This window comes from Helobdella robusta (assembly GCF_000326865.2).
Source record: "Helobdella robusta unplaced genomic scaffold HELROscaffold_18, whole genome shotgun sequence".
Taxonomy (NCBI): domain Eukaryota; kingdom Metazoa; phylum Annelida; class Clitellata; order Rhynchobdellida; family Glossiphoniidae; genus Helobdella; species Helobdella robusta.
The window spans coordinates 2659705-2687204 of NW_008703981.1; the positions used below are offsets into that span (position 1 = coordinate 2659705).

At 34.2% G+C, this 27500-nt stretch overlaps 6 protein-coding genes across 6 annotated transcripts in view; 3 read left to right on the top strand and 3 right to left on the bottom strand.

The window, feature by feature from the left end:
• Nucleotides 1–1406, top strand: part of HELRODRAFT_170675 (hypothetical protein) — a gene marked incomplete at both ends in the record, with an annotated part of 3524 nt that extends 2118 nt beyond the window's left edge. The window contains 3 exons of the mRNA XM_009016473.1: nt 1–126; nt 270–366; nt 874–1406. The exon at nt 1–126 is cut by the window's left edge and continues 140 nt beyond it. Of these exons, the coding sequence (XP_009014721.1) occupies nt 1–126; nt 270–366; nt 874–1406 (756 nt within the window). The remainder of the gene's footprint in view (nt 127–269; nt 367–873) is intronic.
• A 407-nt stretch (nt 1407–1813) lies between these two features.
• On the bottom strand, nt 1814–5014 carry HELRODRAFT_110803 (hypothetical protein). The gene is made up of 8 exons (XM_009016474.1): nt 4525–5014; nt 4108–4347; nt 3751–3826; nt 3330–3431; nt 2815–2893; nt 2617–2665; nt 1960–2409; nt 1814–1937 (listed from the first exon to the last, which is right to left on the bottom strand). The coding sequence occupies exons 1-7, from the start codon at nt 4525–4527 to the stop codon at nt 2314–2316; spliced, it is 645 nt and encodes a 214-aa protein (XP_009014722.1). The 5' UTR covers nt 4528–5014; the 3' UTR covers nt 1814–1937; nt 1960–2313.
• A 3591-nt stretch (nt 5015–8605) lies between these two features.
• Nucleotides 8606–10872, top strand: HELRODRAFT_191149 (hypothetical protein; the record flags this gene model as incomplete). The annotated part of the gene is made up of 4 exons (XM_009016475.1): nt 8606–8743; nt 9797–9893; nt 10102–10235; nt 10768–10872. The coding sequence occupies 4 exons, from the start codon at nt 8606–8608 to the stop codon at nt 10870–10872; spliced, it is 474 nt and encodes a 157-aa protein (XP_009014723.1).
• Nucleotides 10873–11356: 484 nt separating this feature from the next.
• On the bottom strand, nt 11357–14154 carry HELRODRAFT_76345 (hypothetical protein; the record flags this gene model as incomplete). The annotated part of the gene is made up of 11 exons (XM_009016476.1): nt 11357–11410; nt 11617–11703; nt 11898–12107; nt 12265–12341; nt 12462–12538; nt 12774–12937; nt 13052–13213; nt 13294–13419; nt 13611–13708; nt 13842–13911; nt 14053–14154. The coding sequence occupies 11 exons, from the start codon at nt 14152–14154 to the stop codon at nt 11357–11359; spliced, it is 1227 nt and encodes a 408-aa protein (XP_009014724.1).
• A 2651-nt stretch (nt 14155–16805) lies between these two features.
• On the top strand, nt 16806–20937 carry HELRODRAFT_191151 (hypothetical protein; the record flags this gene model as incomplete). Its single annotated transcript, XM_009016477.1, has 2 exons — nt 16806–19701; nt 19811–20937. The coding sequence occupies 2 exons, from the start codon at nt 16806–16808 to the stop codon at nt 20713–20715; spliced, it is 3801 nt and encodes a 1266-aa protein (XP_009014725.1). The 3' UTR covers nt 20716–20937.
• HELRODRAFT_191152 (hypothetical protein) overlaps nt 20923–27500 on the bottom strand; it is a 12071-nt gene continuing 5493 nt past the window's right edge. Inside the window, exons 5-13 of the mRNA XM_009016478.1 lie at nt 25741–26092; nt 25470–25605; nt 25037–25184; nt 24806–24847; nt 24618–24715; nt 24147–24279; nt 23599–23880; nt 23086–23336; nt 20923–22530 (exon numbers count right to left, since the gene is read on the bottom strand). Coding sequence (XP_009014726.1) covers nt 22360–22530; nt 23086–23336; nt 23599–23880; nt 24147–24279; nt 24618–24715; nt 24806–24847; nt 25037–25184; nt 25470–25605; nt 25741–26092 — 1613 coding nt within the window. The 3' untranslated portion in view covers nt 20923–22359. The remainder of the gene's footprint in view (nt 22531–23085; nt 23337–23598; nt 23881–24146; nt 24280–24617; nt 24716–24805; nt 24848–25036; nt 25185–25469; nt 25606–25740; nt 26093–27500) is intronic.

The following is a 27500-nucleotide window of genomic DNA, read 5'->3' on the forward strand; positions in this document are numbered from 1 at the left end:
TTCGGTCGAATAATACCAACCATATCGCCGTCCTTCTTATACAGCGTCACCATAACTCATTGCGGTAATGTGATTGAAGTATTGATGCCGCCATTTCATCTCAGAGCCGGATCCTGTGCTGTTATAGTTAGTTCTATCGGGAAATAATTATAGCTATAATTTTTGGTTCCTTTTGTAATTATAGTTTTATTATGTAACAACACACACGTGCGCACGCACACACGCGCACACACACACGCGCACACACGCACACACGCAATTTCAAAAAGTTGAACGGGCGATGGATCAATATTCCCTACAACTACGGAGACAAGTGGGCGATAATGGAGAGGGCGAAATATATTGAATTTGTATCTAGGCTATCAGGTCAGAGTCGGGGCTAGGGTTGGATGTTTGTTTTGTTGATGAATGAGTGAATGAATTTGTGAATGAATTACCGAATGAATAAATACAATGATGAATTACTGAATGAATAAATACAATGATAAATTATTATATGAATGTATGAATGAACGAATGAATGGATGGATGGATGGATGGATGATTGAATCATTATATGGCTGGATGTAGGACTTGATGATCGGATGACTGAATGAATTAATGGATGGATCGATGGATCAATGATGAAATGAATGAACAAACGAATGGTTGAACGAACAATTGAAACAATAGCTAGATAGATAGAAAACTAAATTAATGAATAAATAGATTAAAAAACGAATTTACACAGGATAAACTAACCAATTCTATCTAGCATTTCATGATTGAATTAACGAAAAAAAAAGAAACGAATGAATGAAAAACCCTAAATAAATATGACTAATTACAGAACGTAATTATCATAATAAATTATAATTTATTATAATTTAACAGGCTTCACCATAAAAGTTCATCCAAAGGGTGGTCTGATAATAACAATGCCCGAATCGTGCCACGAAAAGATCAAAGGAGTATGTGGTGGTGGTGACGATTACGAACATTACGATAACGATGATGACGATCATGATAATGATAATCACGATGGTGATGATCATGATCATGATAATGACGGCAATGGTGGCCAATTTTCAGGCCACAAAAACGCTCAGACGAAAAAGTTTCGTAGAAGTATTGGTGATAGTGATGGAGAGGATGATGATGATGATGACCATGATGGATACGGTTCCGGTAAGAATGATGATGATAATGATGACGGTGGTAATGATAATAGTAGCTATGAGAGTGGTGGTGATGATGATGATGAGCTTTCGCGTCACAAGAAAGGACCAACACGTAGAAACGTTGGTGATGATAGCGATAATTTTGACAAATACTATGATGATGATGACGACGAAGAAGAAGATGATGATGAGAATGATGATGAAGATGCTTATAACGATGGCGGTGCTGATTATCATCATCCTTAACCATATTTAATCATATAATTTTTAAAATATTTTAATATACACACAAATTTTTTTGTGTGCTTACTGGGCTAAGGTTAATATTTAAATATATTAATAATGATACTACTACCACTACCACTACTACTACTACTACTACCACTACTACTACTAATAATAATAATAAATGTTATTTAATCGAAGTTTATTTTCTGAGGTGATTGGCGAAACACTATTTGGCTGCTTATGAACGAGAATAAAAATAATAAATGATAATAATTGTTATCAATGTCACCATTATTATTATTATATTATTATTTTAGTATTATATTATTATTATTATATTATTATCTCATTATTATTATTATTGTTGTTATGTTTGTTTATTAGGATAGAAAAAAAAACTCCCCCCCTCTCTCTCTCTCTCTCTCTCTCAATATGCACTTGAGATTATATATTGTATAGTAGTGACTACAAACTTTTCAAAAAAATAAAAACAACAATAATAATAAAAACAACAACAACAATAATAATAATAAACAACAATAATAATAATAAATAATAATAATAAGTATAAAATAATAGTAGTAATAATAACAACAGCAATGATACTATGTAGACAAAGGTATGACTATAAACTTCATGTGAAAAATTTTCTTGAAAAATTTTTTGTTTCGTTCATTTGCCCCTCGTCATCATCATCATCATCAGCATCATCATCAGCATTTCACTATTGCAAACGTCATTATAACCATCATCATCATCATCATTCCAATAACAAACACCACTATCATCATCAACAATATCATTACCATCATTCGTCGTCATCATCATCATTCTTATCATCACCATCATTGTCATCATCATCATCTTTTTCATCATCATTCCTATCATCACCATCTTTGTCATCGTCGTCATCATCATCATCATCTTATTCATCATCATTTCCTCTTTTCATGATCCTGACGAGTTTTTGGTGATCTAACATGCCTCCCTCGATTGGCAGCTCCTTCCATAACTGCTTGATCTGAGTGAGTGAGTGAGTGAGTGAGTGAATGAATGAATGAACAAATGAATTTATGAGTGAAGGAATGCATGAAAGAATGAATGAGTTAAAGAATGAGTGAATTAATGAATGGGTGAATTAATAAATGAACGAATGAATAAGTGAATGAATAACAGAATGAATGAGTAAATGAATGAATGAATGAATGAGTGAGAATGTTACTCCAACCTCAGCAGCCGAAAACTGGTCTCCGACGTTGGTGAGAAGTTCTTTGAAGCTGTTATTGTTGATAACGCATCATCATTTTAATCACCATCATCTTCAACATCATCACCACCACCATCATCTTTGTCATCATTCTCGCCAGCAGCAGCAGCAGCTGTAGCAGCGTCAGCATCCTCATCATTCCCATCATCATCATCTCACTATTCTTCGTGGAGTTTCCCTTTCTTCTCCTCGTCAAACATTGAAAAGGCATCTCTCAGGGCAGTTTCCGAATCGGTACCTGACATAAAAAATAAAATTTGAAAAATAAACTGACCCAGATATTATCAACCCGAGAAACTAACCTAGATAAACCAACTGACGTAAATAACCAACACGCCTAACAAATAAAATAATCCGATTTTTATAGCGCCATTTTTAATGAGCTTTTTGAGGTTTTACAATGAGCAGGCGTGTAACATCATACATTTCATAACGTACGAAAGTATGAAATCTCTCTGAAACCTAACCCAAGACCAGACTCATTAGGTACCATTATATTTGGTGACCTTCATACAATAGCCATACAATTCAAGTTAATTGACCAATTAATTAACATAATTTATTAATTTATTTGTAAGATAATTGATCAATTAATTAACATAATTTATTAATTTATTTGTAAGTTAGTTGACCAATTAATTAACATAATTTATTAATTAACTCGCGATACCGACCGTGCAGTTTCTCTCCGAATAGGGTGAGGAAGTGAGTGAAGTTCAGCTTGTCGGGACACTCCTTCAACATCTCCTTCAGTACTTTTGGATCTGCTTCGCGACCTAGCGACGAAGGAAGTTTTTTGAAATTTGGTTTCAATGTTTGTCTTATTTCCTGTCATTTTGGTTATTTTTGTTGTTTATTAATGTTTTTCTTAACAATTCATTCATCGATTTATCCATTTTTTTAACATTTTTATTTGTTTAACTTTAAAAATTTGAGTGTAACTTTATACATCATTGCCATCTCAGTTGGGGGCCAAAGATTTTTTTAAAGATTAGGAATCACCCTATTTATAGAGAATACAATTTATAGATCTTTGTATTTATGTAGCGCAATTTATACGAAACGAGATGGATGGAAAATTAAAAATGCCGTCACCAATTTGCTGGTAGATGGCTGCTAAGTCGTCGGCATCAATGATTCCATCCCTATTCTGATCGATCATTGTGAACGCCTGGACGATGGATTGATGGATGGATGGATGGATAGTTGGAGTGGAGAAATGAAGATTTCATTTATTATTCTTTCTACGTCATCATACACGTCATATCATATTATCGATGTTTTCTCTTATCATGGATGCGTCGTTGTTGCCATTGCGATTAACATTTTTGTTGTTCATAATGTGAATGATGTCATCATCGTCGTCATCATCGTCACCATTATTATTATTATTATCATTATCATCGTCATCATCATCATTATCACCATCGTCGTCGTCATCGTCGTCATCACCTCTTTGAATTCCTGAATTTGAGATTGGTTGAAGAGAGCAAAAACATTTCCGACGTGTTTGCGTTTAGGTTCACTTTTAACTTCCGGTTCTGCTTCTTCTGCCTCTTCAGCAGCCGCTGCAGGAGCAGGCTCAGCAGCTGGTGTAGGAGCTGCTTCTTCTTCCGCCTTTTTTTCTTTCTTTTCTTTCTTTTCCTTCTTTTCTTTCTTTTCGTCTTTCTCTTTCTTTTCGTCCTTGTGGCCCTTTAAAATTAATTAATAATAATTTAATTAATAATAATTTAGTTTTATCAACGTTGGGTTATAATTATAACTGCAATAATTACATAAATTATGATTAATTATCTATAAAAATGTATCTCCTTAAATATTTAACAAATTTAAAAAAATTTTTTTGAGTAAATTTGAAGCGAGGTCAACCATTGTCAGTTTTTGTCTGGTTAACTGGCTCTTCTAAGATGCTGTAAATAAACAAAAAATATCAGCATCAGCATCATCATCATCATCATTATCACTTCCGTCAACACTTTTGTTATGACGTCATCGTCAAAACAATCATCACAAGCATTGTTATTATTACTTTGGTCGGTATTACCGTCACTACCTTTATGACGTCATCATCCTAATCAACGTATTCATAGTCGTCGTCATCATCGTCGTCGTCATCGTCATCATTTTTATCATCATCGTTATCACTACTGTTATATAACCTCTAACTAACCAAAGTTACAGAACCGGATGCTGCTTCAAAACGCAGAAATCTTCCAATTAAATGAAAAAATTTTATCTAAATTTTTAATTTTTGATTGAATTCCTCCAAAAAAATAAACAAACAACAAAGAAAAAAATTCTTTTATTAAAAATCTAAAAACTCCTAGCAAAGAATACAAAATTTTACAGAGAAAAAAAACTTTCAAACCATCCTCACCTCGAAAGCTCACAAACCTCCTTATAACTTCTTCTAAAATTTATCTACCTAATCAAAAAGCCTAAAAGAGGCAAGAAAGAGCGAGAGATAGTGAGGAGCAGAAGGAAAGAGAGTATGAAAAAGAGAAAGTGAAGAGCAGAAAGGGAGGGAGCAAAATACTTCGCGAAAATTTTGTGAGATAGTGAAGTTTAAAAAGTAAGGGCGATGCTATTATACATTTTATATTTATCTCTTAAAGCTTTGCGTGTCGATTTCGCAAAGAGAGATGCTGAGAGTGGAAGGAGAGAATGTAGAGGAGAGATGGAAAGGAAGAGAGAGAGAGAGAGAGAGAGAGAGAGAGAGGAAGTTATGTATGTTTGAGTTATCTAATGTAGGAAGTGCTAAGAATTGCTGTATAAGTATATTTACGAATGTAAGTATGTATGTATGTGTATGTATGTATACGTACATACATACGTACGTACGTACGTATGTATGTACGTATGTATGTATGTATGTACGTATGTATGTATGTACGTATGTATGTATATATGTATGTATATTTATGAAAGTATATATGTATATGAAAAAATATACGCATGCATTTATGTATGGAACGCATAAAATTTCATTGCAATCTTATTTCAATTGCTTAAAGCAAACTTAATCAATACTTATATGAATACTTTTGTACGTTATATTAATACTTGTATTTTCATGTATGTATGTATGTATGTATGTATGTATGTATGTACGTATGTATGTATGTATGTATGTATGAATGTATGTATGTATGTATGTATGCATGTATGTTTGTATGTATGTATGCATGTATGTATTTATTTATTTATGTATGTCCATATTTTAATGCAAAAGGTAACATTTTACTTTCCCATCATTAAGGTATGTTATCTTCAAATTGTTGCTTGCATGCACGCCTACACATATATTCACACACACACACACACCCACACACACACACATACACATACACACACGCACACGCACGTACAAACACACACGCGCACACATATACGTACATAGTACGCTGGTATGAAGGTATGCCAGAACACTGGGAAAAGTTGAAACTGCATTTAGCAGCTATACGCTGTAAATGTACTAAAAGATGTTTGTGTGTGTGTTTGTGTGTCTGTGTGTATCTCTGTGTGTGTGTGTGTGTGTGTGTGTGTATGTTTGTATCTATGTGTGGTTCATGTATGTATGTTTGTATTTACGTTTATGCATTTTTATGTGCCTTCGTGTTTTATGTTCGTTTTGTGTATCTTGGAAAATAATAAAATGATTGTAAAATGGGTTTTGTTGGGAAGATCGGTGGAAAAATATGATGAATGAATGAATGAATGAATGGATGAATGGATGAATGAATGAACGAACGAACGAATGAATGAATATTTAATTTGATAAAATGGTGTTTCAAAACAGGCATCCACATAAATGCACACAAACAAACAAACACACACACACACACATACATACATACACACATACATACACATACATACATACATACAAACATACATACAAACAAAAATTCATACAAACACACTTACAAACAAACACGATCATGGTGTCAGTTACATGTTTGTTTTTCCGCTTCCAATTGTAAGTGTGTATGTATTAGGATATCGAAAAAATACAATTTATTACAGTTAAAAACAAAAAAGAGTGTTTTTTTTTCTTAAATTATTATTTCTTTGTATGCTTTTATCCTCTTATTACTTTTATTATCGCAAACATTTTCGTCGTCATCTAATCAGAATCATCAGAATCCATCATATGTACTATGATGGGTGCTTAACTCTTAATCATTATTTTCGTATCATAAACAACAACAACGACAAAAACAACAACAACAGTAACAACAACAAAAACAACAACAACAGCAGCAACAACAACAACAGCAACAACAACAATAATAGACACCAGACATCATCGTTATCATCTTTTCGAGTGTTTTAAATTAAAAACAAATGAACGGAGAGTTAGACAAAGAAAGAAGAGGAGAGAAAGGGGGAGAGTGAGAAAGAGAGAGAGAAAAAAAACAAAAATAGAGAAAAAGAGAGAGAGAGAAAGAGAGAGAGAGAGAGAGAGATTATTTTCTACAGTCATTATTATCATCACCGTCATCATATCATCATCGTCGCCATCATCTTGTTATCAAGTGTTCCAAATTGAAAACGAATTGAAAAAGTAAGAGAGAGAGAGAAGAGAGAGAGAGAGAAAGAGAGAGAGTGAGAAAGAGAGAGAGAAATGAAGAAAGCGAGAAATGAAGAGAGAGAGAAAGAGAAATACATACATTCGAAAAAATATCACTGCAACTCTACAACGATTTAAGAAAATACTTCCTTGAAATAATACGAAACAAATAATTTAAAAAGATTCCACTCTCTACTACTACTACTACTGCTGCTGTTGCTGCTGCTTCTGCTGCTACTGCTACTACTACTACCACTACTACCACTGCTACAAAATCAGTTATAAATAATAATGAGAGAATTTTTTTTAGCAGGCGTATGAATATAAAAAACAAACAAAAAATTCATTTAAGCGATAACTTATCTGAGAAAATTTTATATTTCTATTATTTTTATTATTATTATTTTTTATTATTAATTATTATTCATTTCTTCTTTTACGTTTTATCTTTCATTCCCGAAGGGCGTAAGAATGTCAAATCAAGGTTGAATATATATATATATATATATATATATATATATATATATGTATATGTATATATATATATATATATATATATATATGTATATATATATAATATGCGTGTGTGTGCGTGTGTGTGTGGGAATATACAATGATGGATGGAGACCATATTTTTTTAATTTATGAATTCTACCGAATTGTTGGCATTAATCAATTCAAAATTTGTCTTTTCAATTTTTTCTACCATGGATTAAAATTGAAAAGTCAAACTATGAATTGATTAATGCAAAGCAAACTTCAAATTGATTAATGCCAACAATTCGGTAGAGTTCATACAATACTGTATGTATGTTTGTATATTTATATATTTATATGGGTGCGTCTCTCTCTCTCTCTCTCTCTCTCTCTCTTTCTCTCTCTTGTGTTTGTGTTTTTGTGTCTATGTGTGTCTGTGTGTCTGCGTGTGAGTTAGATGCACCAGATAAATTTTTTCTTCTATAAGTCAATTTATTTATTCAATGTAGAGTAATAATAACACATAACATGAGAATTATAAATATTGTTATTATAAATATTGTTATTATAAATATTATTATTATTAATATTATTATTATTTTGGAAGTAATTGGATCATCAAACATAGATACCACAGCGGTAATGGAAAAAAATGCATTGTTTATGTTTACATCATTGTTTGTATACATAAATATATACACACATATTATGTATACAATGTTCTATGAATATTGATTTTAAAACAGAAACCGAAACTTAAATGGTTTTAATGTAAACGTTTGTAATTTTACTGCGAAGAATAAGTAATTTGACTGTAAAAATTACAAAATTTACAATAAAAATCAGTAACTCCATTGTAAATGTATGCTAAATTCACTTGTAAGGATTAGTATTTAGAAGATGGCTAACGTACGTACTAAGCAATGTAAGCTCGGAAGGACTGAGTACCTAACTAAATATCATCCAAACCATGACGAGGTCGTGAATCCTTGGGCTGAAAATTTTGTGAAACTTCGCCCAGCCCTTGAGGTGATGATGGTGAGGATGATAAGAATGATGGGGACGATGATGATAATGGGAACGATGATGATGATGGTGGTGGATGTTGTAAATTTGATAGCATTTAATCCGGGTTTCAAGGTTTTGATGGAAAAGATGACGACGACGACGACGATGGTGATGAGATGATGATACTGATGATGATTGTAATGGTGGTGGTGGTGATGATGATGATGAACTTGTGATGCATGATGATGATGACGACGCTGGTATAGGTGATGAAATTGAGAAGATAATTATAAGAAATATTCCAATAACACTCTTATCGTATATCTCTCAATACCAATTATCATCATCATCGTCGTCGTTGTCATCATCTGCGGCAGCAGTAGTAGCAGCAGCATCATCAGCTGCTGTAAAAGCAGCTGCAGCAGTATCAACAGCCACTGTATCGACAGCATCATCTTCATCATTTTCATCAACACATACGTAACGGCATTACAAAAACATCATCATCATTAATCACGCGGCGATGAAAAGAACGCACAAATTCATTTCTACAACTATAGCGAAACATTTTTTTAAAAACATTTTCTCCTCGTCGTTTTTCAGTAATTTATTATCATTTCTTTGCACTATTATTAGCAGTTTTTATTCTTTGGAAATATTTTTTATTAATTTTTTTGGTTTGTTTTGATTGCAACGTTTCTTCTCTCTCTCTCTCTCTCTCTCTCCCTCTTTCTCTCTCGCAATGCGTGTATGTACCTAAGCTCTTTAATTTTTTTTACTGTTTCCAGTGTTAAAAATATAAATTTCAGAATGTTTATTTATAAAATAAAACTACACGTACACATACATAAACACACACATACACACACATACAAATGTACAAACGAATGATTGAACGGAATACAAAATTGAGAATGAATAAATTGTTATAGAAATCAACAACAACACTACTTAAGAAACTCCATATAAATTCTTTAATAACGATATATAATAATAATTATAAAAAATTATAATCTTAATTATATAATTAAGATTATAATATTATACAATTATAAATATAATATTAATTATAATTATTACAAGCCCCAAAAGGAGGACGGGTTGACCGAAAACCCTTGGACTCTTTGTAAGAAAGTTGAGAAAATATGTGCAGATCAGCTCACTGTCAGACTCTCTGTCTGTGAGTATGAAAATTCGTCTGATTCGATTGATTGATTGGTTGGTTGATTGGTTGGCTAGTTGGTTAAGTGAATGGCTGATTGGTTAGTTGACTGAATGATGATCAATAAACTGATGGGCTGACTGACGGATTAAATGATTGACAGATTGACCAACTGTACTATACAAATTAAATAATCCGGACACACATCCGGAATTTTCAATCCCAGGTCCACCGGAAATGAAGGCCTATCCAATAACCACCAGTCGCCAGATGTCACGACTTCCTGATAACGCCTTTCTAGATGAGACTTTCGTCAGAGAACAGACTGCCGCCAATGGAATTGGTAACAATTTTTTCGTCGTTTTTCTTTGTCAATCACTCAATCAATCAAATTCAACCAATTGATCAATCAATCAACTAACCGTAAGCAGTCAATCAATCAATCGATCGATCAACCATATATTAGTGCCAGGCCTTAGTCCAGCGGCATACAGGACGGTATATTTCCTCAAGCCATCGACACCAATTTCACGAAATATTCATGATGGAGACGACGACGATGATGGTGACAATAAATAATAATAAGTTAATTCAGTAACGAGTTGTTTCCGGTTCAAAGTTTCTTGCCATAATGGAGCCATTTTAAATATTTTTATAAATATTATTCGAATTATTCAAATTATTTCATTCAAATTTTTTTAAAGTTTCATTCGAATTTTTCTTTTTAAATACGAGAACTTAAAAAATTGAGAATGATAAACAAATGATAGAGCTCAGTTACAAGATATACAAACGTAAGATACAAACATACAAGACATCCAAGCACAAGCATGCTTACATACAAAACCCACATACATACATAAATAAACATACATACAAAACATCATCCAAGCATAGATACAATCCGAAATACAAAAAAAGACATACAAACATAAGAAACAATGTTAACTTTTTGCTTGTTAGTCACAGCAAGACATACAACCGAAACTTATCATAGTCATCAACAGTTGCTTAATTTTAATTACCAAACAATCCTAAAAATGATCTGTTAATATTTTCAATCTCCAATCAATCAATCAATCAATGATATTAATAATAAGACAATTTCCGGACAAAAATAAAATATTTTTAATTCAAAATTCCTAAAAATGTAAATTTGCGTATATACGTATGCATACATGTCTATGTGTTTGAATGTATTGTTTATTCATTTTCATTGTGTATCTGCCTACAAACCTTATATATAGTTACACACACACACACACACACACACACACACACACACACATACACACACACACATACAGACGCAAACATAAGCAATCAACCAATCGAATCAACTTAGACATCTGTCATTGTCATTAAGGAAGTAAAAGTATTGAAAAATTAATAACATCCTCAACAATAATAATAATTATAAGAAGAAATAAGAATAATAAAATGAATAATAATAGAAATAATAATAATAAATCGTCATCATATTATTTCCAAAGTTTCTTTATAGACATGTTCTTCTCACTGTCTTTCTGCATAACCTGTTGAAAAGTTTTAAAACAATTTTAAGTTCTTACAAATTTTTATTATAGTTATTTGTATTAACACTATAATTAATAACAGTAATAAATGGTATAATTATTCAAACAATTCAAGCTAATTCATTGACCAATCAAACCAAACGACCAATCAGAGCAACCGACCAATCAAAGCAACCAGCCAATCCAGTCCAATCAAACAAACTGACCTTAGCGACAGCCAATTCGAAATCTTCCTGTGTTACATGGACTCTCCTCTCCCTCAAGGCATACATTCCAGCTTCAGTGCACACACCCTTTACGAAAAAAACGAAAGAATAATTTATATTACAATTTATTACAACTGAACATAATTATTATCAAATGTAATAATAAAAAATAATAATTATAAAAAATCATAATAAAAGAAAGTTAGACTACAAAGATGAAACTGATAAAAGAACAATGGAGATTACAAAAATTCAGATATTCAGAATTCCCTAATCCTAACCTTGACTTCGGCACCGGAGGCACCGGGCATCATCTCGGCAATCATCCTCAGGTTAATCCCTCTGGTTAGATTCATCTTTCTCGAGTGGATTTTCAAAATGTCGAGTCGGGCCTCCTCGTTTGGAGCGGGGAATTCGATCTTTCGATCTATCCTTCCGGGTCGGAGGAGGGCGGAGTCTAATATGTCTATGCGATTCGTGGCCATGATCACCTGGATGATTGATTGACATGTGACACGAAGATTATGATGATGGTGGTGATGTTTTTTTTAGGATAAAGATGGTAATATTTAAGTGGATAACGATGATAATGAAAGCAATCAACCCCTCAAACACCCAAGCACTAAACCAATCAACCAACCGACCTACCTTGATGTTTTGTTTGGGTTCAAAACCATCCAACTGATTGAGAAGTTCCAACATTGTCCTCTGTACTTCACTGTCTCCTGAGTATTCATTCAATCATTCATTTTCCCACTACTTCTTTCATTTATTTATTCACCAATTCACCAATTCATTTGCCAGCAAATTATGCCAAGCACATCGCCCAACCAATCACACCTCACCTCCAGAGCCCCCTTCCAATCTGGCTGAACCAATAGAATCGATCTCATCCATGAAGATGATGGATGGGGCATGCTCCCTAACCACAACGACAACAAAAACAATAATAATATTATTAATAATGACAATAATAGCAATTTAATGACCAAGATGGTGAAGACAATAATAAAGATAATGATAAAGATAATGATCTAGGATCTATATAGTGAAAGAGAGTGATCCATGATATGAAATGGGACAATCAACCCAAATCCAAACACACACACACACACACACACACACACACACACACACACACAAGCACAGACGCAAACCTGGCCATAACAAACAACTCTCTGACCATCCTTGAGCCCTCACCAATAAACTTCTGAACCAGCTCTGACCCTGACACCCTTATGAAGGTGCATTCAGTGTGGTGGGCAACAGCCCTGGCTAGCAGGGTCTTGCCAGTACCAGGAGGTCCATATAACAACACACCCTGCAAAAAATTATAACTATTATTGTATTATTTTCAGCAAGATTATTAATACAAGATCAATGAAAAGGCCATTTGAAAGATCAACTCAAAGGTCAATTGTTCAGAAAGGTTGACCTTAGGCTGGGCAATGCCAAGAGCATCAAAAAGTTCAGGATGTTTGACAGGTAGTTCAATGACCTCTTTTATTTCTTTAATCTGTTTATCGAGACCCCCTACATTTTCGTAAGTTGAGTCAGGTACCTTTTCCACCATCATTAGACTCACAAGGGGGTCCACCTGAATTATTTGGACGAAGATGGTGATGAGGATGATGATGGAAATATGAAAACAAATCCATCTATATTTCAAAACCCAACCTTATTAGGCAATATTTTATGTAATGTGTAGCTGTCACTTCTTAGCGCCACTCTGCAATTCGGTGTCACATCAGTTATGTCAATGTTCTTGTCTATGTCAACTACAAATTTGCCCTCTGGATGGACCTAGTGGTCAATCAATCAACCAATCAATCAACAAATCAATTGTTCATTTATTCATAACATCAATCACTCATTCAGTAACTAATTCAGAAAAGATTAACAGTTATTCAACCAACCAGTAATTCATAAATCATAAACTTCCTACTACAATCAGTCAACCAACCAATCAATCACATGACAAATTATAAAATCACCTTTACGAGAACTTTCTTCTTATCCATTGCCTTGACAACCTCACCTACGTACGACCCGGACTCCTGAAGCAATTGTAGTTCCTCTCTTAATAAACGCACTGCAGAGAATTTTAATCAAACATTTCAAATAATAAATAAAATAATTTTATTACTCTGCCATTAGTGTGAAAAGATTTTGTGTAAAAGTGAAATAAGCAAGTACACAATAAGTACACAATATGCATATAGCACCTTTAGCATTAAGTTCATTTCTTTGGGCTTCTAATCGTCTGAGATTTTGAATTTTCTCTGCAACTATCAGCTGATTAGTAAATTTAAAAATAATATCTAATAAATATATTTACAATTTGTTAAAAATAAATAAAAAATATACAAATGTTTTATATTAAATATATAAATAAATAATAAAAATATTTATTAAAAATAAATTTTAAATAGTTACCTGTAATTCCTCAATTTTTGTGACATAATATTGCTTGAGCCCCTCTGATTTTATAGGCTCTGGTACTCCAAACTTCTCAACTTTCTGGGTTCCAAGTGTCATTTTTAAAATAATTATTATATTAATTAAAATTTTAAAAAATAAATATTCATTTTATATAATTTATTCTTTAATATAAAAATTTACAATAAAAATACATGGCTTTTAAAGTTATAAATTGATTGATTCAAAAGATTTTCTTTAGTTAGGTTAAATTAAGACGCCATATTGAAAACTACAAACTGCGTCTTATAATCAGAAATGAGCCAAAATAAGCACTAAAAAACATTCCATGATGATTAACAACAACAAACAAGCAAGAGTGATGAAACAAAAAAATCACACCACAGACCAACGTGAAATTTAAATTAAAATAAATGTTTAAATCAAAATGAACGGCAAAAATGGAAAACTTTAAATACACTAACAAATGGTTTGGCCGTCGTTTCGGTCGTAAAACGCTCAGTTTTTCCTGATTCGACCAGACTTGCCGACATCTTGTTACTTTTTTTTTAGAGAATTTTAAGAAAATAAAATCGGTAAGTAAGACAGAAGATCGTGAATATAATAAATTAACAATAGTACCAAATGGTGTAGTAATTGAAGTATACACATGGAATAATTTTCATTTAAAAAGTTTTTTTCAGTCCATTGTAATGTCTTATTGGATAAAATATTGAATTTTGATGTGTAAATATTATTTTTATTAAACTTATAATGACGGCATAAAAGAATTTTATTGTTTGATGATTTTTTTTTGTAAATTGTTTATACTCTGAGAGAAAATGGATTATGTATGAGTGAATCTTATCAAAATAATTAATTAAATATTAAAAAAATAAAGTTTTTTTATTTTCAAGATTTCAAAGTTTTTTCCAAACTTAAGAAATTAATATTTTTTTCAATATAAAATCCTAATATATGTGTTTTATCGATAATTTTTCATATATTCTACTTACATGCACATCCACGTAAGCAAATATATGCACACAAACATGTACACATACACGCTAACATGAACACATGCATAAGCACGTATACAATCACATACATAATGTTTTTCATTTGACAAAAACCCACCAGAGGAACCGATCTTGACATTTAAAAGTTTTTTAATTTAATTTCATGCACGCAAACATACACAAATACATGCTAGCATGAACACATACATGATTTAACAGAAACACATCACGCAAGAAGATTAAGTATTCTTTCATTTTAATTCACATTCACATTTATTTCGGCACATTGTTTTTTCTAACATTCCCTGCTTTATTTTAGTGAGGAATGATTAAACAACATAGGTAAGTTAGGAACTGAGCTGAGCCAATTGAACACAGGTAAGTTAGAGACTGAGCTGAGCCAGTTGAAAACAGGTAAGTTAGGAACTGAGCTGAGCCAATTGAACACAGGTAAGTTAGAGCCTGAGCTGAGCCAAATGAATATAGGTAAGTTAGGAACAGAGCTGAGCTAATCTATAAAAAATGGCCTATGGGAATATTGACGTAACCGTGTGTTTGTTCGTGTGTGTGTGTGTAAATAGTGTGTGTTCGTGTGTATGTGTAAAAAGTGTGTGCGCCTGTGTGTAAAATAATTGTGTGCGTGTGCATGTGTAAAGTGTGTGCAAGTGTATGTGCGGGTGTAAAGTGTTTGCGTACGTGTGTTGCATTATCAGAGTTTTAGATGAAAATTAAAGTAAAGAGTACGAATAATGTCAATTAAAAACAAGAGTTATAAAAAGTGTGAATGATGATATGGTATAAAAAAGCCTACATAAATATGTGATGTATGTATAAAATTTCAAGAATACGCTTGTACGTCTGTTTGTCTGTCTGTACGTACGTACGTATGTATGTATGTATGTATGTATTTGTGTATGTACGTATGTACGTATATATGTATGTATGTGTGTATGTATATACATATATAATGCATTTATTGCTGTTGCTGTTAAAAGATGGCGATGATGAAAAAGAAGATGATGATGATGTACACACACAGTTAAAGTTTTTACATCTTCTCTTCCGCCAGGAAAGAGATAAGGAGTCTCAAAAGTGAGAGTACTTTTTTTTTTCTTTTAATGTTTTGAAATTAAAATCGTTAATATTGAGAGGAAGAATATTAAATTAGAGTAATTATCATAAAATTGTATTATGATATTTTTATTATTGTTGTTGTTCTATCTTGGCATACTAACTGCATGTAGAGTTGCAAGCTGCGCGAGTTCAAGCAACAGCATGCAGATCCCATTCCCGCTGCTCCATTCATTTCTTTTGATTTCATTTCAAGATTTTATTTTTTTTTATTTGATTTTTTATCTATTTTTATTTTATATTTTAATAAGTTTGTTAGTTTATTTGATCAGTTTGTTGTTATATTTGTTTTTGTTGTTAAAAAAATCGGGTTTATATACTGTTTATTAGCAATGATGTTATACATGTTATTTAGCTTGCAACGTGCAAGCAATAAAACTGAAAATTTATTTTAGCTACACATACATTAATAAATTACACATAGATAAATATTTTTAAATAATAATCACCATCGTTATCACCATCAGCATCACAAACATCGTCGTCGTTATCATCACCATCATTTCTATCACCTTCACCATCTCAGCATAGCTTCACCATAGCTAGATGATTTTGAAATTTTATTGAAAGTTAATCGAGGAAATAATAATAAAAAAAAAATCGTTTTCCAGGCTTTAAAAGATGAGCGCTCCAAAAATTGAAGACGATGATGTCGATTTCGAGACGGATGAAGAGGAAGAAGTTTCAGAGTACGAAGAAGTAGAATATGAATACGAAGAAGAGGAGGAGGAAGAGGAAGATGATGATGATGCCAAAGAGGATGGTGTCAAAACTGTCACCGTTAAACTGCAATCAAACAACATTGCCACCCCAGCCACTACCGTTGCTACAACCGCCACAGCTACTACAACCATTACTGCCACTACCGCTACTACAAACAGCCGCCTCAACAATGCTACAACAGACGTTAGTAGCAGCAGTAACAACATCAGCTGCATCAGTGGTGACACCAGCAAGATAGTCGATAAGAAGGGCAGTGCTACTAGCATCGTCGAGGACATCTTGAAAAGAGACATCAAACCTGGTGAGATAAAGAATGAAATCAGTCTTGGAGTTGAAACGAAAGTAGGCGCTGTAGAAACCGAAATGAAAACATCAAAGCCACCAGAACCTGAGCTTTTTTTAAAAAATGAAAGTGACGCCAAATTTAAAGAACCGCTGCCAGCAATTAATAAAACTATAAAATCTGAATCAAAAATAGAACTTCACGAGAGCAAACTTGATTCCAAACTTTTGAAAAGTTCTGTGGAAACTGGCGCGAAATCATCAGGTAACATCACAAACGACATTAAGATTAATAACGCAGAGAAAGAAGATGACGAAGTCGAAGAAATTTTGAAATCGACGGTGCCAGGTCTGCCATCGGAAAAAGATGAAGCGAGAATCAAAACTTCCATAAAGAAAAAAATCGCTGACGCAAATTTTAAGGAAAAAAATGATGAAAAAATTAATATGGAAGAAAAATTATCAAATTTAAAATTTGTCGGCGAGGCGATTGATTCAAAAAAAATTGAAGCTGTCGGAACAAAAGTTGATGAAAAGGATAAAAAAGAAACTCAGAAAACCGAAGAAAGCGAACAAAAAGTTCAACAACAAATTCAGATATCAGAAAAAATTGAACAAAAAGTTAGAAAAGAGACTAAGTTATTTGAAGAAAAAGAAGCCATTGTGGAAAAATCAGTGTCCAATGAAGCTTCGAAAGAATTGACAGTTGTTTCACAGGTTGATCCACAAACGTCTAGCAATAAAGAACTGAATAACACCGCAGTTCCAGATGACTCTACTAAAGTTGACAACGAACTTTTCAATATAACAACAAAATCAGTTTCTGAACCGATAAAACCCATTGAGAAAGAAAAAGAACCGGAAAAAATAGCAAAGTTAGAACAAGAAGAGAAACCGTTGAACACGAAATTGGCCGATCTGCAGAATGAATTTCAAAGATTCAAAAGCAAGTCGCCTGTTTCAGATTCTGAAAAGAAGGAACAAGCTGGAAGAATCGAGCAGACGAGAAATTATTTGAAAGCATTAACGCCTTCTGAAGACGACATACCAACGGTGGAGAAAGAGCAGAGACCAAAATTTGAAATCACCCAGCGAGATGACGCAACAACAAAAAATTCCATTGCAAAAATAGATTCAGAAAGTGTGGAATGGGAAGCAAAAACTGTAATTACAGATTTGGAAAATGAGGATTCAGATTTTACGTACAGGAGAAAATCTATGGACGATTTTATTAAAAAAATATTAGCTGAGGCTCGTGAAGAGAAAGAAAAAGAGAACGAAAACAAGGAAAGATCCAAAAAGCCTCCCATAGCAAGCAAGGAAAAGAAGACGACAACGACAATTGAAAAGAAGAAAGAAGTTCTTGAAACAGAAGATGTTAGTGTCAAAGCAAGCAAAGAAGTCAAATCGAAAGCATTGAATGAAGGGAAGAAATCGAAAAACACTGACGCCAAACAGCTTGACGTTGATAAAGAGTTGGAAGAAATCAACAATTATTTTTCAAAAAAGCAGGAAAATTCAAGCGTTAAGGCTTCAGATAAAGTGGCAACGCTGAACGAAGAAGATAGAAAAGTACCACCCAAGAAGAAATTGGAGCGCCAAAAAATTGACAAAGATCCGAAAGAGAATGGTTTCGCGAACGGAAGCATAACCGATGAGGATATAGAAAGACTGTTGACAGGCAAAAATAGAATAAAAACATTTACGAACGATTACGATTTGCAAGATGTTACGAACGTTAAAAAACCATCTATCGAATCGCACAAGAAAGTGAAACAAACTCAAAAAGACACCACCAGCCAGCAGAACGGACACGACCATGATGATGAGACGGCCAGTTTCGGAGACTACCTCAGCAAATTCAAGCGCGACAGACAAGCCCTGTTCGGTGGTGAAAGAAGACTCGACCCCGAGCCGGTGCGGACAGCAGAAACTGAGGAACTAATCAGGGATCGAACTCGCAATATTCGTTCTGTCATCGATCAACAATCGGATATCTGCGAGAACGTGAAATCAGTTTCAAAACAGTTGGAAGAACTTGAAAGAGAACTACGAGAAGTTCGACAAATTTCGTTGGAACGGCGAGGCAGACTGGACGCTTTGGAGAATGCAGTGAATGCCGAGTACAAAATGTTTGAGATCGAACACAACGCCGCTAACGAGAGGACAAAAAATAAAAAACCGATCGAGAAATTTACTCAAGAAGTGAAAGACCAGATGATCAGCAGCATTCAAAGTGCGAAAAATAAAAAAGGATATCGCGGAGAAGCATTTGATGACCTTTCGAAGAGAAGAGTGGCCAGTATATCGAGTCAATCTGGACTGATTGACGAACAGGACAGTTTCTTCTCTCTCTCTCCCTACCAATCCTACGCAGCGCCCACCAGCAGAGGGAGGGGGTCCAGCAGTGACAGGGACTACTTACTGGGATCCATGACGTTCGATCGCCGGAGAGACAGCAGTAGTGGGAATGCCAACAGGAATAGATTAAGTATCACGGACAACGATTTCGGTTAGAATTTTTCTTGTATTCGCCAGAGGCATCTTATTATTTTTTTAAAGAAAAATTAACTTGAAAAATTTTCATTTAATTTCACACAAATATTAACAAAACAATCAAGAATCCAACGACTCCACACATGGACTGCTGACTTCTGGAAGTAGCAGCAGTAGCCTCCTGGGACAGATGAAGCCGAGAAGCAGAGCGAGTGTGGCGACGATGGACACGTCAACTAGTATCTCTGCTGACGACTTTTTAGCAAAGATACGCAACAAATATTCGTTTCTCAACCCGAGCTCAGCTGCAGACGATCGACAAACCACAACTGCGACCAATAAAAGTTCAACTTCCAACTCTAGTTACCGTAATTCATATGCGTCCAACAATGGATACGAACCATCGTCGTCGTCTTCATCATCTTCGTTTTTATACTCAAGTTACAAAGGCACGACAAAGGGTGCCGGCTCAAATACGTCGGATATCTCAAGCATACTCGGCAAATATTCAAGCGGTAAATACTCGAATCCCGGGTCCGGAAGTTACGATAATTACGGCAACAAGTCAAAAAGAGCTCTCTCGGTATCCGATATAAGATCCGGGGGCGTTGGTGGTAGTAGTAGCATCCACTACGATCGCAACTTGGGAGGCTACACGACGACACCGAGTTCCGCTTCAACCAATTACCGATCAGGTTCCGGCTTGACCAGACTTTCCGTTGATATCGGTTCTTCAACAGGATCTAACTATCGCATCGGAAGTAGCAGCAACAGCAACCCAAGCAGCGGTGGTGAATTTAAAAGCAGATTCCTCGATAAAGTTCGCGAGAAGAAGTCAGCTGCAATGGAACATTCGCCAGGCACCTCCATGCTGGCCGACCGGGTGAGAGCGAGGATCAGCAGCGCATCCCAAGACCTGCCGTCGCCACCATCCAGAACGAAGCCACCACCGCAGCCACAGACGGATTCAAGTGGCTCAGTTGCCAAACAGCAGGAACAGCCATCATCGCCTGTGCTCGCTGAAGCTTGACTTGAAACGAAAAATTAGAAAGAGCTTTTAATTAAGTTAGCTAACTATATGTAGCAGAGTAACATGATATTACGTTCTTGAGATGTATGTTCTTTCGTTTGTTTGTTCGTTTGTCGCCGTTCATTTCTTTATCTACTGCACGTTCGTTAAGATTTTTATAATTGGAATTATTCATTTGCAGAGAAGTTTTAAAAATTTACGACTCAATGCATTGGAACAAAATTGTCTCTTTTATTAAAAAATAACTTGTTCGTACGTATGTCAAAAAATTGAAAATTATATGACGTTAGTTTTACCAGATGAAAATATGTAGGGGATCATTTTGTGAACATTTAACCCAGTAGATAAATAATTCGATAAATAAATAAATATACGTGTAAAATAAATAAATATAGAAACATCAAAACAAGGTGGAAATCTAAAAATAAATAATGTTACACCTCAGACAATCATAAGATATTGCGGACAACACCTGAAGTCAAATCTATCGTAGCATTCATTTATTTATTCATTCATTTATTTATTCTCTCTCTCTCTTTCTCTCTCTCTAAATCATTCATTCACTCTCTTTTTTCAGTATCTCACCCACTAATCAATCTCAACACTAATACAAAAGATAGAAAACATTAATAGATGAATAGTCATAACATTACGTACATAATAATACACACACACACACACGCACACAAACAAAGCATGTAAAATTGCTAAACAATATATATATATATATACATGTGTGTATGTTTATACATGTGTATATATGTGTGTATGTATGGGTATATGTGTGAGCTCTGAACGCATTAAAATAGTGATATATATATATATATAGTATTTTTCCTCATGGGTAATTAACACTGAATACAAGGTATATATACGTATAAATAGTTCACAAGAGAGATGTAAGCTTAGCGGTAGAAAGTCCTATTAAAAAGTTTCATAATGATAAAAATAATAAAAAATAACAATAGTAATAATAATAATAATAACAGTAACAACAACAATAATAATGATAACAATATAATGACGACGACGACGACGTCACAAAAAATAATTATTCATAAGGCAGCTGAATGATAGAAATGGATGAATGAATGATGGAATGAATGGAGGAATGAGTGAGTAAGTGAACGGATGAATGAGTGAATGAACAACTATAAATAGGATAGTTAAAACAAAAAGCATTCTCATCATAATAATTTCTCTTCAATAGTTTTGTTCTGGAAAATGAAAAACCAATCAGCCAATCAATTAACCAATCAATCAATTAACCAACCAATCAACCGACAAACCAGCCATGACTTAAAATGATTACCTTTTCATTATGAGGTAAAACCGTATGATCAGACGGTTAGCATGAATGGATAGGTGGAAAAAATAAATTTGTTTTGAAAAAATATTTTTCCTACAAGAAAAAAAACTAAATTTTTATTATTATAAATGGATTTAGTTTGAATTATCTTGCGTGAACTAAAAGTTCTAAGGCTGACAATAACGTCGTCATCATCAGCTTATTGTTGTGTCTCGATATTTCTTCATTTGTATATTCATTCAATCATTCATTCCACCACTTATTCTTCCTTTCACTCACTCACTCCCTCCCTCCCTCACTCACTCCCTCACTCACTCACTCGCGCACTCACTCACTCAGGCAACATTTTCAACCTCCTCATCATGCTTAAGAGGAAGTTTGTCAGACGAATTTTTACCACTGGACATCATCGCCATCATCACAGCCGGCTCGCCATCACCATTCACGTTGATGATGGACACCTGGTTTGTTAGCTTCTTCTTCCGCTTCACCAATTTTACAGCGACCTGGAGGAAATATTTATATTTTTTGGTAATCATTTTTTGGCGCGAAAATAATTCCGTGGTTAACTTCATACTCATTACTATTGCCATCATTATATTGTTACTGAAACTCTACAAAAAAAGTTAATTGTGGATATTATTACAATGAATAATAATAATATTATTATTATTATAACAGAAATAATAAGTTTAACTTACCTCAAACTACTTCAAACTAAATTATCTTCAAAACAATAACAATAATAACAACAAATAATATTGTTATTATTATTATTACAACTCTCAGCATCGTAATAGTGCTAAAGCCTTTTTGTTAACATTAAACACCTCAATACACTACCATTCTTGCAATAATTATTTTTAAAATTATTTTCATATAATTATGATTATTAATATTATAGTAATCATAACCATAATTATTATTATTATTATTAAAACAGCAACAACAACAATAATAATTTATTAAGCTCCCGTCTTTATAGACCAGATTCTATCCTGGCCCGAATTCTGCCAGTACCTCAACCTAGATCTAATATCCCGACGGCCCTTCCAACTCACTAGTGCCCCTAAGACGACGAGCCCGGCGATCATGCACCCCCCAAAGGCATAAAGTAGGTCATGTTGGCCCGCGTTTGCCACCCCCTCATCGGAGACTGAGTAGTCGTTCATTTGGTTTGCCATGTCAATTACGGCGGAGTTTTTTTGGTTGTAGGTTTTGTTTTTGTTGTTGTTGTTGTGTTGTTGTTGGATTTTGTGTTGCTGAATGTTGGTGTGCTGTTGTTGAATGTTGTCGTCGGTTGTTGATGCGTCTGTTGGAGAGAATGTTTAAAATCAGGTTGAATTGTAACGGTTGAAAGTTTGAAATTTATCGAGATGGCTCAAAAATTTGACGTCATCGACTGTCATAAATGACGTCACCATGATTATAAACATCATTGTTACCATTATATCTATGACCCCATCATCATCTTCATCATCATTACGACAATAGAAACATCGTCATCCTTAATTACGTCATCCTAGTTACAACAACAACAACAACAAAATAGCACCATCACCGTAAAAACTTACGATCGCGATTTATATGAGGATGAAGATTGTCATCACCATTAGCCACATCACCATGGCCGGCACCATCAAGTTCATCATCAGTGTACAGATGGATTACATCAGTATCTTCTACACACGTAAGACCGTCATCAGATAATTTGTAATGTTTGTTGTGTGTAGTTAGGCAAGCGCATACAAATGAGGATGATGAGGATGGAAGTGGCAAAGATGTTGGCGACAGTGGCAGGCAGATGTCGGAGCAGCTGTGAGATTTGTCGCTGCAAGTTAAACTCTGGTCCAATTCTGTTTGGGGGGTAATTTTTAATTCACTTTTATTATCGACTAATCGATCAATCAATCAATCAATTAATCAATCAATTAATCAATCAATCAATCATTTCATTTATCCGGCCATACATTGATCAACTTCTCTTTTTCTTTCTCTCCTCTCTCTCTCCTTCTCTCTCTCTCTCTCTCTTCTCTCTCACTCACTTAATCAGCCATCAACAGCCTCCTCTAAAAAAAAGATCTCAAATAAGAGCAAGATAACAAAAACAACAAAAACCCACCATCGATTTCTGCAATGTCTTGTTGGACCGCAATGAAACTAGTTTTATAATTAAGATGCTTGACGATCGTGTTGTTTTGACGTGTGAATATCTGGATGTCTGTCTCAGACGGTGCGTACCATATAAGATAATCCTGGGTTTTGTTTGTTTGTGTGTTTGTTTGTTTGTGTGTGTTTGTATTTTAGTTTGTGTGTTAGTCTGTGAGAGTGTATGTCTGGAGAGTGTTTGTTTGTATGGTGTGTAGTGTGTTTGAGTTTCATTGTATATTATAGGGAGTTTTTCATTAATTATGCTTATTTATTTGTTGGTATATTTACTTATTTAATTAATCAATCACTCGTTTACTCATTCACTCACTCATTCATTCATTCACTCACTCACTTATTCATTCATCCAAAAGACAGACTCAGGAAAGGATAACATCCATTCAATCACTCATTTATTCCTCCACTCGTTCACTCAGTCTCTCACCTGGTGATATACGATGGACCTGGGTAGAAGTTCTAACGAGTGATACGTCAGAATCACTTTCAGATAGAAGTCATCAATTACAAATTCGTACAGGGTACCTATTATTATTATTATTATTTATTATTTATTGTTGTTATTATTATTATTTATTTATTAATTAATTTAATTATTTATTTATTATTACAAACCTCGATTCCAGTCTATGATATATATTCCATCGTATATGTAATCTGTGTTGAAATAAAAATTAATAAATCTAGAAAGACAGATGGAGACAAATCAAATAGAGGAGAAGAAGTGGAACAAGCTGGATGCACTCTTCTAATTAACACAGAAACACACAAATACAAACACACACACACACACAGACAAACACACGCACGCACACATACATACACGGATCTACTACTCGCACGAACCGTGTGTTATCCCTCTAGGATTCAATTTGTATTCAGGAAAGAGGCGTTCAATTCCTGTTCCGTCCATTCCCATTCTAAAGAAACCGTGCTCTTCTATCCAGTACACGTAACTTGGAAGACAAGGATTTATTTTTAATTTTATTTTTATCTTTTTATTTATTAAAATTTAACATTATTTTATTTGTCAATTAAAACTGTTACAGTTTTCGAAACATTATCTTGATAAACTAAGCTAAATAAATTTTCAATATATTTAAAATTTTCATAAATTAGTAGTTACGAACTTATGGCCGATCCTTGAATCTACCACAATTCCATGCACTTCCGAAGTATCCGTGCCATTCATAATGAGACTGTGCCCTGGTTTTTCATTCGTTTTCAACCACCGTCCAATCGGAATGAGGCATATGTGAGACGTAGTGTGGTGGCGAACTGGCCGGCCAATAGCAGAGTAGAAGAGGTACTCGTTCCTCCAATCGTAGAAGAGAGAAGTAGGTCGAAGGGTGGAGGGGAAGGTCATCAAAATGTTTTCACTGGTTGCTGGTAGGTCAGGCTTTTTTAGGTCATGGCTGCAAAAGTTATAATAAAAATAATTAACAATAATAATTATTAAAATAATTATTAAAACCACAACACTGTCACAAAAACAAAAAGAACCAACAAAAATTAAAACAACTCACGCATAGATTGAATGCTTGTCAAACCAGAAAGCTAAATCATTTCTAGTATCAAAGACCATAGATCGAATATTGGGATCAGCTGTTTCCGGCAAAATCTTTCTTCTTCCGATTTCTTTGTCCTCTTTTACACTGTACAAAACTATTTCCCTGTGGCTACTGCTGCTGTAGTTGTTGTGGTGGTGGTGGTGGGAAGGATGAGGTTTTATGTGTTTGTTGCTGGCGTAGCTTTTTTCGTCATCGTTGTGGTTGGTGTTATCTTTGTTGATGTCGTCGTTGTGGCCGCTATGGTCGCCATTGTGGTCGCCGTCATTGTGGTTGTTGTAGTTGAGATTGTGAGCGTGAGGGACCGGTATATGCCATAATATCGTGTCAACCTCTGGGAAGGTTTTGAAGGTCATTGTGATGAAGGTCATCATGTTAAAGGTTATTTTGATGGTGGTCAGCGTAATGAAGGTCCGTGTGATGAAGGTCATTATGTTGAAGATGATGATGACGATAGTGACGATGAAGAAGCTGACGGTGAAGATGATGATGAAATGGATGGTAATAAAGGAATACAAGTTTTAATTATTTATTAAAATATCAGAATCCGACATAAAAATAAAATAATTTGAACGATAAAACGAGTTTATAACATAGCCAGCAAACCACCACCAACACCACCACCATCATCATCATCATCAACAACGTCGTCATCATCATCAGCACCAGCATCGTCATGTAATCCAGTGATCTGCACATGAAGTGGACCAACAATCGCCTCAAATTGCAGATAAGATTAATCTCAGAAAGAAAGCAAAAATAAACAAACACCGGTTCATTTAAAATAGCAATAACAATAAAACAACAACAGTAACAGCTATACAACAACAACAACAACAATAATAATAATAAACCCACCGATATGGACGTTTTTCTTTTCTACATTAGTAATAGTTTTCACATCACTATCATCATCATCATCGTGGTGGTGGTGGTGGTAATAATGATCATGACCATCGTCATCATTATCGCGACTGCCGTGGTGATCTTCAATTTTTTCACTGTGGTCCGTGTCGTGACTGTTCTTGACGTTGTGGAGGTCTTCAAAGTTGGGGTTGAAGAAATTGTTGTGGCGACCTGCTGGATCAGCTGATTGGTTGGTTGGTTTGATTGGTTGGTTAGTTTGATTTGATTGGTTGGTTAGTTTGATTGGTTGGTTTGATTAGTTGGTTAGTTTGATTGGTTGGTTAGTTTGATTGGTTGGTTAGTTTGATTGGTTGGTTAGTTTGATTGGTTGGTTAGTTTGATTGGTTGGTTAGTTTGATTGGTTTTGTTGGTTTGATTGGTTTGATTGGTTGGTTAGTTTGATTGGTTAGTTTGATTGGCTGGTTTGATTAATTGATTGGCTTATTAACCGGTTCGTTGATTGATTAGCTGATTAGTTTGATTGGTTAGTTGGTTGATTAGACTTCTACAATTGAAAACTATCAAAGTTTTGAATTAATAAGCTGACGGGCAAATAAATTAATAGAAAAAGGATTAGACGAGTGAATGAATGAATGAATAAATGAATGAATCAATCAATAAATCAATCAATCAATCAACTTACAGCAGTTCCTTTCATCGCTGCCATCTTTACAATCTATCTCACCATCGCAAACTTCCGTCTTGAACAAACATTTACCTGTTACGAGATAAAAAAAAACATTTATAGTTTTTGGTAATACAAAACGTATTTAAACTTTTTTTCAAACACAAATTATAATTCGTGTTGTATATGACAAGAATGTATAAGTGTGTAT